The 18,811-nt window shown below is 41.9% G+C and overlaps 1 protein-coding gene across 1 annotated transcript in view; it reads right to left on the reverse strand.

Moving 5' to 3' along the window:
• Nucleotides 1-18,811, reverse strand: part of LOC121865351 (putative protein MSS51 homolog, mitochondrial) — a 102,604-nt gene that overhangs the window by 28,120 nt on the left and 55,673 nt on the right. The window contains exons 6-7 of the mRNA XM_042364688.1: nt 9,249-9,353; nt 5,934-6,023 (exon numbers count right to left, since the gene is read on the reverse strand). Of these exons, the coding sequence (XP_042220622.1) occupies nt 5,934-6,023; nt 9,249-9,353 (195 nt within the window). The remainder of the gene's footprint in view (nt 1-5,933; nt 6,024-9,248; nt 9,354-18,811) is intronic.

Raw genomic sequence — 18,811 nt, forward strand, 5'->3', positions numbered from 1 at the left:
ACACACCACCACGGCCTTCACAACTAACACACCTTCACCACGGCCTTCACAACTAACACACTCACCACGGCCCACACAACTAACACACCCACCACGGCCTTCATCAACAACACACCCACCATGACCTTGACAACTAACACTCTCACCACACCCTTCATCTAACACACCCACTAAGTCCTTCACAACTAACACATTCACCACGCACCACAACTAACACACCCACCATGGCCTTGACAACCAACACACTCACCACACCCTTCATCTACACCACGGCCTTCACAACCAACACACCCACCATGGCCTTTTGACAACTAACACACTCACCGCCTCTTCACAACCAACACACTCACCACGGCCTTCACAATCACACACCCACCACGGTCTTCACAACTAACACACACACACCACGGCCTTCACAACTAACACACCAACACGACTCTCACAACCAACACACTCACAACGGCCTCTCACAACCAACACACTCACCACTACTTTCACAACCAACACACTCACCACTGCCTTCACAACCAACACACCACCACATTCTCTCCACCAACACACCCCACCACGGCCTTCACACAACACACCCACCACGGCCTTCACCACACACACTCACCACGCACATCCTTTACCACTAACACACCTCACCACGGCCTTCACCATTCCACACCTCACCACGGCCTTCACAACCAACACACACCACCACGGCCTCACAACTAACACACTCACCACGGCCTTCACAACCAACACACCACCACGGCCTACACAACTTAAACACCTCACCACGCCTCACAACCAACACACCTCACCACGGCCTTCACAACTAACACACTCACCACGGCCTTCACACACTCACCATGCCTCCCACATAACCAACATACCATGCACACCTAACACACTCACCACGGCCTACACACCTAACACACTCATCACACCAACGCCATACACTGACCACCAATACAATACACTGACCACCAACACCATACACTGACTCTAACACCATACACGACCACCAACACCATACACTCACCTCCAACACCATACACTTGACCACTAACATCATATAACTGACCACCATACACTGACCACCAACACCATACAGTGACCTCCAACACCATACACTTAACCACTAACATCATATAACTGACCACCAACACCATACACTGACCACCAACACCATACACTGACCTCCAACACTATACACTGACCGCCAACACCATACACTGACCAGCAAACACCATACACTGACCACCAACATACACTGACCACCAACACCATACACTGACCACCAACACCATACACTGACCTCCAACACTATATACTGACCGCCAACACCATACACTGACCAGCAACACCATACACTGACCACCAACACCATACACTGACCTCCAACACCATACACTTACCTCCAACATCATAATCTGACCAGCAACACCATAAACTGACCAGCAACACCATACACTGACCACCAACACCATACACTGACTCCAACACCATACACCTGACCAACACCATACACTGACCTCCAACACCATACACTGACCTCCAACACCATACACCGACCACCAACACCACGCTGACCACCAACACCATACACACTTGACCACTAACACCATACTGACCACCAACACCAAACACTGACCTCCAACACCATACACTGATCTCCAAACAACATATGCTGATCCCACCATACACTCACCTCCAGCACCATACACCGATCACCAACACCATACGCTGACCACCAACACCATACACTTGACCACTAACATCATTTAACTGACCACCAACACCATACACTGACCACCAACACCATACGCTGACCACCAACACCATACACTAACCACCAACACCACACTGACCACCAACACCATACACTGACCTCCAACACCATACACTGACCTCCAACACCATAAACCAACCACCAACATCATACACCGACCACTAACACCATACGCTGACCACCAACACCACACTGACCACCAACACACTAACCACCAACACCATAAACCAACCACCAACATCATACACCGACCACTAACACCACGCTGACCACCAACACCATACACTGACCACCAACACCATACACTGACCTCCAACACCATAAACTAACCACCAACATCATACACCGACCACCAACACCATACGCTGACCACCAACACCATACACCGACCACCAACACCATACACCAACCACCAACACCATACACTTGACTAGCAACAACATACACTGACCACCAACCAACCATACACTGACCACCAACACCATACACTGACCACCAACACCATACACTGACCCCAACACCATAACCAAACCACCAACACCATACACCGACCACTAACACCACACGCTGACCACCAACACCATACACTTGACCACTAATATCATTTAACTGACCACCAACACCATACGCTGACCTTCAACACCATACACTGACCACCAACACCATACACTTGACCACTAACATCATATAACCAACCACCAACACCATACACTGACCACTTCAACACCATACGCTGACCACCAACACCATACACTGACCTTCAACACCATACACTGACCACCAACACCAATACACTTGATCAACCAACAACATACACTGACCACCAACACCATACACTGACCACCAACACCATACACTGACCACCAACACCATACACTGACCTCCAACACCATACACTGACCTCCAACACCATAAACTAAACACCAACACCATACACCGACCACTCACCATACGCTGACCACCAACACCATACACTTGACCACTAATATCATTTAACTGACCACCAACACCACGCTGACCTTCTACACCACACCGACCACCAACACCATACACTTGACCACTAACATCATATAACCAACCACCAACACCATACACTGACCTTCAACACCATACACTGACCACCAACACCATACACTTGACCACTAACATCATATAACTAACCACCAACACCACACTGACCACCAACACCATACACTTGATCACTAAACAACATACACTGACCACCAACACCATACACTGACCACCAACACCATACACTGACCTCCAACACCATACACTGACCTCCAACACCATACACTGACCTCCAACACCATAAACCAACCACCAACACCATACACCGACCACTAACACCATAGCTGACCACCAACACCATACTTGACCACTAATATCATTTAACTGACCACCAACACCATACACTGACCACCAACACCATACACCACCTCCAACACCATACACTGACCTCCAACACCATAAACCAACCACCAACACCATACACCGACCACTAACACCATACGCTGACCACCAACACCATACACTTGACCACTAATATCATTTAACTGACCACCACAACATACACTGACCACCAACACCATACACTCACCACCAACACCATACACCTGACCAATAACATTTATTTAACTGACCACCAACAACATACACTGACCACCAACACCATACACTGACCACCAACACCATACACTGACCACCAACACCATACACTGACTACCAACATCATATAACTGACCACCAACACCATACACTGACCACCAACACCATACATTGACCACCAACACCATACATTGGCCACCAACACCATACACTGACCACCAATACCATACACTAACCACCAAGAAGATACACTGACCACCAACACCATACACTGACCACCAATACCATACACTGACCACCAACACCATACACTGACCACCAACACCATACACTGACTACCAACATCATATAACTGACCACCAACACCATACACTGACCACCAACACCACATTGACCACCAACACCATACATTGGCCACCAACACCATACACTGACCACCAACACCATACACTGACTACCAACATCATATAACTGACCACCAACACCATACACTGACCACCAACACACATTCACCACCAACACCATACATTCCACCAACACCATACACTCCACCAAACACCATACGACCACCAACACCAAAAAACTGAACACCAACACCCATACACTGACCACCAACACCATACACTGCCACCAACACTACACTGACCACCAACATCATATAACTGACCACCAACACCATACACTGACCAGAACACCATACATTGACCACCAACACCATACATTGGCCACCAACACCATACACTGACCACCAATACCATACACTGACTACCAACATCATATAACTGACCACCAACACCATACACTGACCACCAACACCATACATTGACCACCAACACCATACATTGGCACCAACACCATACACTGACCACCAATACCATACACTGACCACCAAGAAGATACACTGACCACCAACACCATACACTGATTCAAATACCATACACTGACTACCAACATCATATAACTGACCACCAACACCATACACTGACCACCAACACCATACATTGACCACCAACACCATACACTGACCACCAATACCATACACTGACCACCAATACCATACACTGACTACCAACATCATATAACTGACCACCAACACCATACACTGACCACCAACACCATACATTGACCACCAACACCACACTTGACCACCAACACCATACATTGATCAGCAACTCCATACACTTCACCACTAACATCATGTAACTGTCCACCAACACCATACACTGATCTCCAACACCATACATTGACCAGCAACACCACAAACTGACGACCAACATCATACACTTGACCACCAACACCATACATTGACCAGCAACTCCATACACTTCACCACTAACATCATATAACTAACCACCAACACCATACAATGACCACCAACACCATACATTGACCAACAACACCATACACTGACCTCCAACACCATACACTTGACTACTAACATCATAAAACTGACCACCCACCACATACACTGAACACCAACACCATACACTGACCACCAACACCGTACACTGACCTCCAACACCATACACTCTTGACCACTAACATCATATAACTGAATCAACACCATACACTGACCACCAACACCACCATACATTGACCACCAACACCATACACTGACCACCAACACCATACACGTGACCACTAACATATAACTGACCATCAACACCATACACTGACCACCAACACCATACATTGACCACCAACATACACCCGACCACCAACACCACACGGACCACTAACATCATATATCTGACCATCAACACCATACACTGACCACCAACACCACACATTAACCACCAACACCATACAGTGACCTCCAACACCATACACATGACCACCAATACCACACATAAACCTACCTCCAACACCATACACTGACATCCAACACCATACACTGACAACCAGCACCATTCACTGACCAACAACACCATACACTGACCACCAACACCATAAACCTACCTCCATACCATACACTGACATCCAACACCATACACTGACAACCAGCACCATTCACTTGACCACCAACACCATACACTGACCACCAACACCATACACTGACCATCAACACCACAAACCTACCTCCAACACCATACACTGACATCCAACACCATACACTGACAACCAACACCATACACTGACCCACCAACACCATACACTTGACCACCAACACCATACACTGACCACCACACATTAAGACCACCAACACCATAAACCTACCTCCAACACCATACACTGACATCCAACACCATACACTGACAACCAACACCATACACTGACATCCAACACCATACCTTGACCACCAACACCATACACTGACCACCAACACCATACACTTGACCACCAACACCATACACTTGACCACCAACACCATACACTGACCACCAACACCATACACTGACCACCAACACCATAAACCTACCTCCAACACCATACACTGACATCCAACACCATACACTGACAACCAACACCATACACTGACCACCAACACCATACACTGACCACCAACACCATACACTGACCACCAACACCATACATTTGAACTCACCTTTTCCTTGGGGTCGGTCGTTGCTATGTGCTCCCTCCAGAAGTCATGGTAGAGTCCTGGGTAAGCCACGGCCTTCACCGTTGGTGTCACCTGTAATAACACCATCTGTTATACTGTACCATCTGTTACACTATAACAACTATTACACTATACCATCTGTTACACTATACCATCTGTTACACTATAACAACTGTTATATTATACCATCTGTTACACTATACCATCTGTTTACCTCTACCATCTGTTACACTATACCATCTGTTACACTATACCATCTGTTACACTATACCATCTGTTACACTATAACAACTATTACACTATACCATCTGTTACACTATAACAACTATTACACTATACCATCTGTTACACTATACCATCTGTTACACTATACCATCTGTTGCACTATAACAACTGTTATATTATGCCATCTGTTACACTATACCATCTGTTACACTATAACAACTTATATTATACCATCTGTTACACTATACCATCTGTTACATACCATTACACCATAACAACTGTTATATTATACCATCTGTTACACTACCATCTGTTACACTATATACACACCATAACAACTGTTATATTATACCATCTGTTACACTATACCATCTGTTACACTATAACAACATATTATACCATCTGTTACACTATACCATCTGTTACACTATACAACCTTTACACCATAACAACTGTTATATTATACCATCTGTTTACACTATACCATCTGTTACACTATAACAACTTATATTATACCATCTGTTACACTATACCATCTGTTACACTATAACCTTTACACCATAACAACTGTTATATTATACCATCTGTTACACTATACCATCTGTTACACTATTACAACTTATATTATACCATCTGTTACACTATACCATCTGTTACACTATTACAACTTATATTATACCATCTTTTACACTATACCATCTGTTACACTATAACAACCTTTACACCATAACATTATATTATACCATGTTACACTATACCATCTGTTACACTATAACACCTTTACCATAACAACTGTTATATTATACCATCTGTTACACTATACCACTTTGCACTAACAACTGTTTATACCATCTGTTACACTATATCATCTGTTACACTATAACAACATATTATACCATCTGTTACACTATACATCTGTTACACTATAACAACCTTTACACCATAACAACTGTTATATTATACCATCTGTTACACTATACCATCTGTTACACTATAACAACCTTTACACCATAACAACTGTTATATTATACCATCTGTTACACTATACCATCTGTTACACTATAACAACTTATATTATACCATCTGTTACACTATAACAACTTATATTATACCATCTGTTACACTATACCATCTGTTACACTATAACAACTACACCATAACAACTGTTATATTATACCATCTGTTACACTATACCATCTGTTACACTATTACAACTTATATTATACCATCTGTTTCACTATACCATCTGTTACACTATAACAACCTTTACACCATAACAACTGTTATATTATACCATCTGTTACACTATACCATCTGTTACACTATAACAACCTTTACACCATAACAACTGTTATATTATACCATCTGTTACACTATACCATCTGTTACACTATTACAACTTATATTATACCATCTGTTACACTATACCATCTGTTACACTATAACAACCTTTACACCATAACAACTGTTATATTATACCATCTGTTACACTATACCATCTGTTACACTATAACAACTTATATTATACCATCTGTTACACTATACCATCTGTTACACTATAACAACCTTTACACCATAACAACTGTTATATTATACCATCTGTTACACTATACCATCTGTTACACTATAAACCTTACACCATAACACTGTTATATTATACCATCTGTTACACTATACCATCTGTTACACTATAACAACTTATATTATACCATCTGTTACACTATACCATCTGTTACACTATAACAACCTTTACACCATAACAACTGTTATATTATACCATCTGTTACACTATACCATCTGTTACACTATAACAACTTATATTATACCATCTGTTACACTATACCATCTGTTACACTATTACAACTTATATTATACCATCTGTTACACTATACCATCTGTTACACTATAACAACCTTTACACCATAACAACTGTTATATTATACCATCTGTTACACTATACCATCTGTTACACTATTACAACTTATATTATACCATCTGTTACACTATACCATCTGTTACACTATTACAACTTATATTATACCATCTGTTACACTATACCATCTGTTACACTATAACAACCTTTACACCATAACAACTGTTATATTATACCATCTGTTACACTATACCATCTGTTACACTATAACAACCTTTACACCATAACAACTGTTATATTATACCATCTGTTACACTATACCATCTGTTACACTATAACAACCTTTACACCATAACAACTGTTACACTATACCATCTGTTACACTATACCATCTGTTACACTATAACAACTTATATTATACCATCTGTTACACTATACCATCTGTTACACTATAACAACTTATATTATACCATCTGTTACACTATACCATCTGTATAATTATACCATCTGTTACACTATACCATCTGTTACACTATAACAACTTATATTATACCATCTGTTACACTATACCATCTGTTACACTATACCATCTGTTACACTATACCATCTGTTACACTATACCATCTGTTACACTATAACAACTTATATTATACCATCTGTTACATTTTACCATCTGTTACATTATACCATGTTCACTGACCTCGTGTGGTGTTAACTGACCGTGTGCTGGTGTTGTCTGTCTAGTACTGATGTTAACTGACCTAATGCTAGTGCTAAGTGATGAAGTGCTGATGTTAACTGAATGAGTGGTGGTGTTAAATGACCTAATACTAGTGTTAACTGACCAAGAGCTCATGTTAACTGACTATTGCTAGTTTAACTCATCTGGTGTGGGTGGGAGGGTGTTAACTCATCTGGTGAGGGTGAGTGGGTGTTAACTCACCTGGTGGTGATGGGTGGGAGTTAACTCACCTGGTGGTGATGGGTGGGTGTTAACTCATCTGGTGTGGGTGGGTGTTAACTCACCTGGTGAGGGTGGGTGGGTGTTAACTCATCTGGTGGTGGTGGGTGGGTGTTAACTCACCTGGCAGGGTGGGTGGGTGTTAACTCATCTGGTGAGGGTGGGTGGGTGTTAACTCACCTGGTGGTGGTGGGTGGGTGTTAACTCAACTGATGGTGGTGGGTGGGTGTTAACTCACCTGGAGTGGATGGGTGGTGGTCCAGGTGAAGGTGTGTGGGTGGTGGGTCAGGTCAGGGGCCACAAGGGTCACCACTAGGGGCCGGCGCAACACGCGGCTTGCTACCTGCCAAACACAATCTTTGTTAATCAGTTCTTAATTTGCTGCATCTTACTATCATATAACCCTGATTCCAAGAAATCCAGGTTCGAACCCTCAAGTATTATACAAAAATTCATTGTTATACCACAGATACTAGCAAGTTAAAAGGCCCCATTGAGTCAATTTTGACTTAACCGTGAAATGGAGGACGGCGCCAGATGCTGGTGCAACCAATTAATACGTATTGATAATTTTTGAGTAACTCGTAATACGAGGATTTTTTACAGAGAAATAATTTGTATTGATACTCTAATCTGTGGACACACTTAAAACACCATACAGTCATTATGATATTAATTTATTTACTTCTTGATAATACCTTATCTTTATTGGGTAAACCACTGAGTGTCGACACACAAGGTCATGTCCATATCTTGTCTCAGGCTTATCTTTCTATCAGCAACTACTATATCCTGGCTTGCCATATATATATATTGTCCATTAACTTTTCAAGATCAAACATAGAATATTGGCACTCATCTGGCCGGTCTATTTGTTTACATAGTTTTAGAAAGGTTGTCTTTTTATCTTAACATCTTCATAACGACGATCAAGTTGGCCAGTTACGTCTAGCAGTTTCTTACCTTTTAAGAACTTTACACGTCAATCACTGCATTTTTCAAACTTTCACAGGAAGAAGAGTTTGTTCAAAACTCTCTGTATGTTGACGTACCCAAGTTCTCTATATGGCGAGCTTCAATGAAAAATTTCCAGAAAGAGGCTCAAGGATCCAATGTTGAAGGATATCCAGGGATAAAAGTCAGGCAATGCTTTGGGACGTATCTGCACAGTTCACCCAACAACTTTGAAGATGCTGCTATTGTTTGATTTCTTTTTACCACATCCGTGGCCCAACATATATACAGCATAAGACGGTTGTTGGACAGGTCACCCAGAACTTATCAGGGGAAGCGTGCAATCTCCTTGGCCTACTGGAAGATGGTGGGTCACTGGAAGGACACATTAAAAGAGGCAGCAGCTACTCAATCGCCAATGAGATTGAGGAACCTGTTTGCCATCATGATTATACATATGGACTTTCCAACCCAAGTCAACTCTGGAAAAACCACCAAAGAAAGTCTTTCAGGGGATCTGCCCCATCAAGCAAGAAGAGAACATCCTGGTCAAGAGATTGATTTCATGGATGACATGTTCAACAGGGCTCTGATCATGCTGGAGAAGACAAAGTGATGGAGCTATGAGGAAAAAACCTGACTGATTTGGATTGCCTTCCCCCAAATAATAAAGGAGAACCAGTAGTTGCAAACAGAGTTGCTCAGAGACCAACTACTCAGTTGAAGAGTTCTGGTGAATTTTCTTAGCAGAAGAAAAATGAGCCTCACCTGGTCTGCCTGATCAAGCAAATGCTTATGAACAGATCTTGCAAGCAATACACGCGGGTAGGGAGGTATAGTCTTTCTCGATGCACCTGTGGAGCAAGGAAAAAACATTTCTGATCAACCTTCTGTTGGCCAAAAGTACGTCATCAGGTGAAAATTATATTGCTGTATGGCATCCTCAGGCATTGCTGCAACACTACCTAGAAGGGGAGGACGTACTGCACACTCAACTTTTAAGCTGCCTCTCAACCTCGCTCTGTGAAAGTCCAGTGTGCAACATCAAAAAAGGATCAGCAAAGGCAAAACTCTTAGAAAAATGCAGCCTCATAGTCTGGGATGAATGCACTATGTCTCACAAGTTAACGTTTGAAGCATTGGACAGGACCTTGCAAGACATACGAGAAAATGACCAGCTCATGGGTGGCATTACAATGATCGTGCTGGAGACTTTCGCCCAGACCCTACCGTCATTCCTCAGAAGTAATCCCAGCTGAGGAACTGAATGAAATGCCTCAAGAGCATCATACTTTTGGAGAAGTGTTCAGGAACTCACCCTATCACATTGTAGAGTACATCTACATGGATATCAGGATGCTAGACAGTTTGCAAACCTTCTACAACAGATTGGGAATGGAACTTTCCTGTTGATTCAGAAGGACAAATAATCATTCCTCAAGGATGTTGAAATGTTGTAAAGAAGTCCTCATCTGGGCTCACTAACAGATACCCAAACATTATCCACCACTACAAGGATCACAAGTGGCTGCGTGAACGCACTATTCTGGCACCAAGAAGATAGAGCAGTGGCTGAAATCAACATGACTACTCAGGTGGCTTCCAGGCAGTGTGAGGACATATTCAAATCTGTTGATACAGTAATCGGCCAGGACCAAGCAGTCCAGTACCCTGCAATTCCTTAATTCTGTGGGGCCCACTTTAAGGAATGCCTCCTCACCCACCTCACTCTCAACATTGGAACTCCTGTAATACTCTTAGAAATCTTGAACCGCAATCCTCTGCAATAGCACAAGGCTTCAGGTAGTGAAGAACATGATACCACATGTGCTGGAAGCTACAATACTGACAGGAAAAAGCTAAAGGAGAGGAGACGTTTTAATATAAAGAGTTCCTCTCATCACCACTGATCCATTTGAGTTCAAGAGACTTCAGTTCCAGGTGTAAAAATGGGCTTTGCCATGACCATCTACAAAGCAGGGACAGTCCCTAAAGATGGTTAGCCTAAACCTGAGTGTTTCCTTGCTTCTATGTTGGATGCTCCAGAGTGAGAGACAGCAAAAATCTGTACATACTTGCTAATGTGGAAGCCAAATGTGGTCTACCTTAATGCACTACAGTGAGACAATGTGGAAACTCCCGGAAGGTGGCATCCTACCGTGGCCTAGCCAGAAAAGAGCACGCCCAGTGCTGATTCCTCAATATATATATATATATATATATATATATATATATATATATATATATATATATATATATATATATAATATACTGTATATATATATATTATATATATATATATATAAAAAAAATATATATATATATATATATATATATATATATATTATATATATATATATATATATATATATATATATATATATATATATATATATATATATATATATATATATATATATATATATATATATATATATATATATACAGTAATGCCAATTGCAGTCAATTGAACCCACAGGTGCAGTGAAAACGTAAAGTGAACAACGCTTTATATGGGATTAATTCCAATGAGACTGGCCCACGACCCCAAACTCCACTTTTCCGACTAATACCTATGTTGTAGTAAAAATAACATCTTAATTTTATGATGGTATGCACACGTAATTAATATTTAAAAGCCAGTCACCATGTTAATGTCATTTCAAATAATGTAAAGCCACCTTTATGTTAGACTACGAGGGATGGTCACATTTAACCCTTGAGTCTGGAGAGTTAATCATCGTCCTCATAAGGTTAAACAAGGGTTAAAATAATGTTCTTCAAGGGGTTATACCATCATGCTCAAAGGGTTAAAGGGGCAGAGGATTACATTTTCGTCATATTTGCTGTAATAGTTGTAGTACAAAGGCAGAAACAGTGATGAAATTGCTATAGTAATAATAATGAGCCGTAATTAACGGTTTATTGAAAAAAGAGCACTTGGCCGGTAGGCTGAAAATATCTGATTACATAATTAGGAAATGGGTCTCTTGATTTACAAATAATATACACGCAACAACAGTGATACAAATAAGATATGTAATAACTAGGTGAGGAAAAGCTCAAACTACGAGGAATTTCAACATAGTGACAGTGCAAAAAGTAAGATTGACTGGGAGTGAATACACTAGTTGATTACAAGTTATTGATAATTTTTACAATAGTTGGGACTGGGCTGTTCTTATAGCGATCAGTTCGTGCTCGTATGGGCTTGGATGCGGCTGTGGTCGAACAGCAATTTTGGAGAGGGATCTCAAATTGGTAGTAGGGCGATGTCGAGATGGTGCAGAAACTTCTCACCAAATTTGCGAAAGATGAGGTGGTGGTGATGGTCAGTGAGCCGAGAGGATCAGTATGTTGGGCTTCTTGATTTGTGGAGTAGGAAGGGGAATAATCTTGCATGCCTCTTTTGCACTTTTTTCTAGGTGTTTACATTGTGTGGCATTTGGGAGGAAGACCAGGTAGGGAGGCATAGGTGAGCTTAGGAGTATAAGATGTTGAGTAAACCTTAGGAACTCGAGGGACTTGAGTCGACAGAGGAGGTGGAAACGGAATCTGGAAGTTGACAACTTCCACTGGCATGACCAGTTTCCAATTTGATTTATTTGCTTTCTATAAAAATTTGACGCCGAGGCTTAGTGGAATCTACAACCTGGGTGTGTTGGGGTGTTAGCCAATAATAACATTAATAATAATAAACGGTTTATTAATAGAGTTGCAGCCGGTGGCTGAAAATATACAGACTTACATTTGATTTAGACACTAATGATATATATTATACGTTGAATGCATTGCACGGCTGTACAGTACATAAATCAGGGTTGTTTATTATTTTAACAATAGATGGGATGATTGCTGTTCTATATCTCGGTGCTGCGGGCTCTTATGGGCTGAATTTTTATTTGTAGTGGCGGACTACTTGAGTTGGGTGGGGGGCTGCGGGTGGCGCGAGGAGGTGGCGATGGCGGTGGTGCAGTAGTCCACGGCAAACCTTTCAGTGTGGTGGTGGAGTCCTGAGGATGGCATTTAGGGTGGAGAAGAAGCGTTGGTGTAGCCCGGAGTGATGTTCTGCGCCTGAGCATGATTCTGCAGGCCCTTTTCTGTACCTTCTCTAGCTGACGGCGTTGTTGGTGGAGTTGAGAGAAGACGACCAGGCTGGTGATGCATCGTTGGTTTAGGGGGAGAATAAAGGCGTTGTAGATAGTTACTCAGCTCTGGCGTGGGTGTGGCATTGACCTAGTCTTCGTGTATGTAGAGACAGTCTGGAAACGCCAGCTGTGTTATTATACAGGCCTTCCAAAGTCAAGTTTGTTGTCTAGATTACACCCAGGGTTTGGAGGATGGGCACCCACTGTGACTGCTGGGGCTTGCGCTGGGTAGGTGGCGGTGACAGTGTGCATGACTACGTTTTGGTGTATGGTTGATCAGGCGTATGTTCTCCGTAGATCTATCTGTCAGTAAGTTAGTAATAATTTAGAGGGGTGTTCATTGAAAATCTGAAATGATTTTGTTGTAATTTATTGTAGTCTTTAAGCATACAAAACAATATTCTGGCAAATTTTTTGCTAAGCCAGAATCCTACCTACATCAAATAGTTTTTGAATGCTGTATTGTGATTCTCTTATATTCAGCGTTTGCACACATGTACTGTTTTAAATTTTCAAATTATTATATTTTAATATCAATGATCTCTTACGTGACATCTTCCTTCATCTCTCTTTGGTTTTGTCATCAAAACCAATCGCCGCTATTTGTTGCTTGTTCTTAACCTTATACATATCTCGTGGCTAAACATATATTCTCAGAACTTCCAAACTCATAGTCAACCAATTCTGACAATTTGTTGGCATTGACGTTTATTGAAGAACTTTTCTTGATCGACGAACAAGTCTCAACACCAATTAATCATCTATTAGTTCCTCTAAATCTTACAGAATGACCTACAGCCTCGTGGTTCGGAGATTGAGTACATTGACTACCAACATTGTTAACATAAAGCCTTCTGATCGAGCACTAAGCTGGACCTGCTGAGTAACTGATTCCTCACTACCTTCTATAATTCTACTATTTAATTGAAACAAAAGGTGATTAGGCTATCTACATAGGGGTTAGGTTTTACACTAAACCACTGGGAAGATAATCAATAATAAATTCAACAATTAACCTCAAATTCTTCAGCGCTTTTGCTTTAATTTGTTGTTTAAATCCAAATCTGCAGAAACGAGGCTGTGGTTTAATAGCGGCTGTGACCTTGTGGGTCCCAATCTCACGAGGCCAACAATGGGCACTTCACAGTCTTGTTGGCAGAGCGTACGATATCGCTTATAGGATTGATCTGTGCTGAGATCTTTGATGACTCATGCAGACAGCATGCGGAAAGGAGAATTCCCCTTCGACCTTTGGAAAAGTTGTATTTATTTCTAGTTGTGTTGCTTCATCAGCATGATGCCAGGGGACCTGACACCCCATTTGTTGTCCTTTAGGACCATCAGGTTCCTGGACTAGGATGACGAAAGGTAGCTCACTCTGTATAAATCATACAATCAAACAGTCTTCTTCTAGTTTTCTCTAAATGCATTATTTGCACACACACACCTGCTAATGTCAAGAATTGTTCTGCAGTTGGAATCTCTACCAACAGCTGCCATTGAACACCAGGTCTCTCTCCTGAACCCAACAAAATATACTGATCAGCAATGACCTCTGCATGTTTCTTCCTTCTGCAGCCTTTAGTGAATTCAAGGGCAAGTGGAAACAAAACCGTCTCCTGGGCTCAGAACAGACGATGATGTTTCTTTTTGATGAGACCTGACTCCCTCTACTTCTATTCAACTTTGTGTCATCCTATTCTTCCATCAAAACAAAAAAGACAAGGAGGAAGCCTCTGCTTAATCTTTTTTGTGCACAGTCAGATATTTCATTGTTTTTCTTGTCTTCTAATTTTATTGTGATCCTCTACTAAAATCATCCTCTCTCGGCTGATAGAGGCTCATCCTGCAAGCAGCAGTTGCAGCCTCTGAGGAATCAACTGGTAATACTAGCTAAAACATCATTTAAATCTTTTTATTGTTTGTTTTGTTTTTTCTTTATGATAAAAGGTTCAGGTAATCTTTGGAACTGTATCAATACTGGTGATTTAACCTGTTCATCAGAGAAAAAAGGAGACATAAAGTGATAAACATCTTGACTTTGACTCTTCCTCTCTCTTTGGATAGCTTCTTCACTCTTTGTTTTCTTCTTTGTTCCCTCTGATTTGGTTCTCTCTTCTTTGGCATTGTAATCTGCTTCTTTGTTTTATAGAATAATCTCTTGACCCATTTGTGCTTCTTCAGCCTTCTACATTTTTATTCTTCACTCTATTTTTATACGTTCCAAGCCTAAAACAGGGATTTGCTACAAGACAATACGTCAATGTGGGAATTATTTTCTCTTACCTGAGTGAGAACAGTTGGATTCAGAACATAATTGTATGGAGCACTTGCAGGTCAAAATGTCAAACAGAGTATCAAGTGTGTGCAGAAATTCATTTTTCCTGGCCAAGTTTCCTTTACCAAGTGATGTTTCAACTGCTTTGTGCCATAATTTCGTTAGTTTTAGCTCAATAGTTCGACACTGATTAATCACAGGTGGTTTGAATAGTGCATTAGCTTTTGTCCATTGATGCAGAAGAGGGACTATCATGTCATTTATGAGTTCTTTATCTGTATAGTTCCTTCTGTCCTTTGCATTTTTTACTCGAAGGAGTAACCCTAATCTTAGCATGTCTCTCACTGTTGGAAGTTCTGATACAGGAAGCTCCTTCCCTTTACCAACTAGCAGGCTCAAGTGGGTTGACAACTGACTTCTTGTCTTCAATTTTGACATCTTCACACTATCTGACAAATAGAAAAATATTTCAATGTTTCATAATTCAATTGTTGTTTCAAAAAATATCAATTTGTTTATCAAAACTGCTGTAACAGAAATAACATAATAATTTCTTAGAACATAATGTTTTATACAATGATATAAGTAACTGCGACAATCAATATGCCCTACTTACAGTAATTAAAATGTAGAATTCGTCTGGTAGAGTAGGTGCAAGTGCAATGAGAGCAAACCACCGTCTATGATATCTAGAAGGAGAGTGAGCCGGGCGCCTTATCCTCACGCTTGGTACAAGTCAAAACCAGAATTAAACTGTCCCACACGGAGAGCCTGTTCATGTTCATGTTCTGACATGCATATTGTACACAAGCTATAGAACCATAAAATACTCCATAATCCATATGCTTACACGAGATTAGTTAATATCAAGTGAATAATTCTAATCAAGTCTCATTAATTTGTTGAAATACTGATATTTGAAACTTTAAGGTATAATTGATGTAGGTGAGGGTTATTTCAATTCATTTTTGTTTGCTAATCTCAAGTTTAGACATAAAAAGGCACAATATTTTGACTACCAAATTTGATTTTTAACATGTTGACAAAATTGACACACCCTAATGCGTAGCCTGTCCAGGGTGCCTTGGAGCGATGAGTAGTCTGGTGCGGTGTTGTCCACTGAAACCCCCACAGTGCAGTCATCCACGTACTTCCACCTGTGAGGAGTGTCCGATAGAGCGTCGTTGATCAGGATGAGGAAGCACAGTGGTCCCATCTTGGTCCCCTGGGGAACACCGCAGGTGAGGTGTTGGAATGTAGAGACCAAGCCCTGATACCTCACTGCTTGGCGACATTCACTCAAGAAATCAGTGAGCCATGAGACCAGGTTGGTGGGCAGCCCTAGTGCAATAGCCTTGTTGATAACAGTGCAGTGATCAACAAGGTCAAAGGCCTTCCTGAAGTCCACAAGGGCAACGGCCAGTGATGTCTTTCGTTTCTGCAAGTTTTTGTGCAGAAAATCCAGACAGTTCACCAAGCAGTATGATGTAGAGGAGGTCCTCATATTGCCAAATTACTGTGAATCAATTGACTGATAGATACTGGCAAATGCCCACTCAAAAACAAAGTCCTCACACAGTAGACTGGGTATGGGGGTAATGGCAACTGGCCTGAGGTCGTTAGGGGAGTGTGGGGTGGTGACCTTGGGGATGGGGGTGACAAATGCGGTTTTCCATTCATTAGGGCAAATGCTTTGTCTGAGGGATGCATTAATAATAGAACAGAGGGGGGGTGGCAAGTTCGACTGCAAACTCCTTGTATATTTTGATTGGGAGGTCAATTTGGGTCGTGGAGCGTTTGGATTTAAATTTCAGGAGTTTGTTGGCGATTTCATATGGTTGGACACTGGGAGGGGGGTAGGGGGAAGGTAAGTAAGCTGGGAGGAGAGTGAGGTCAAGATGTGTGTGTGTGTGTGTGTGTGTGTGTGTGTGTGCGTGCGTGTGTGCGTGTGCGTGTGTGTGTGTGTGTGTGCAGCAGCATTAGGTTAGTGTTAAGGTGCAGCCACTGTTTGCTCCCTCTCGCTTTCAGCTACTGCTGTTGGCTACCCCTCGTGGCGAACAGGGAAGCAACTTGTATAAGTCTTCCCCTGCCAGTGCACAGACTCTTCACCACCAAGACTCCTGCTGTGCCTCCTCGTGGCAACACACAGTAACTGGGTGTCTCGTAGGCCCAGGCTAGACCAGCAGGGGACCTTGGAGTAAAAGTGGGCCCCAGAGGGACAGCGCATAGGTCCACTGGCATGTGGACACGTCCTGGCGCCAAACCATTGCCCCGCTGCCTTGCCAATTAACCTTGGTAGACATAAGGCAACGGGAGTAAACCCCGAACAAAAAATCTGTGGTGGAGCCCAGCATCTGGCAGACATGCTTGCAGAGCTCCAACAAGACCCCAACGGCGGTATAGGTGGAAGAGGGTTAAGGC

The sequence above is a fragment of the Homarus americanus genome, unplaced genomic scaffold, assembly GCF_018991925.1.
Source record: "Homarus americanus isolate GMGI-L3 unplaced genomic scaffold, GMGI_Hamer_2.0 scaffold15667, whole genome shotgun sequence".
In the NCBI taxonomy this organism is placed as follows: domain Eukaryota; kingdom Metazoa; phylum Arthropoda; class Malacostraca; order Decapoda; family Nephropidae; genus Homarus; species Homarus americanus.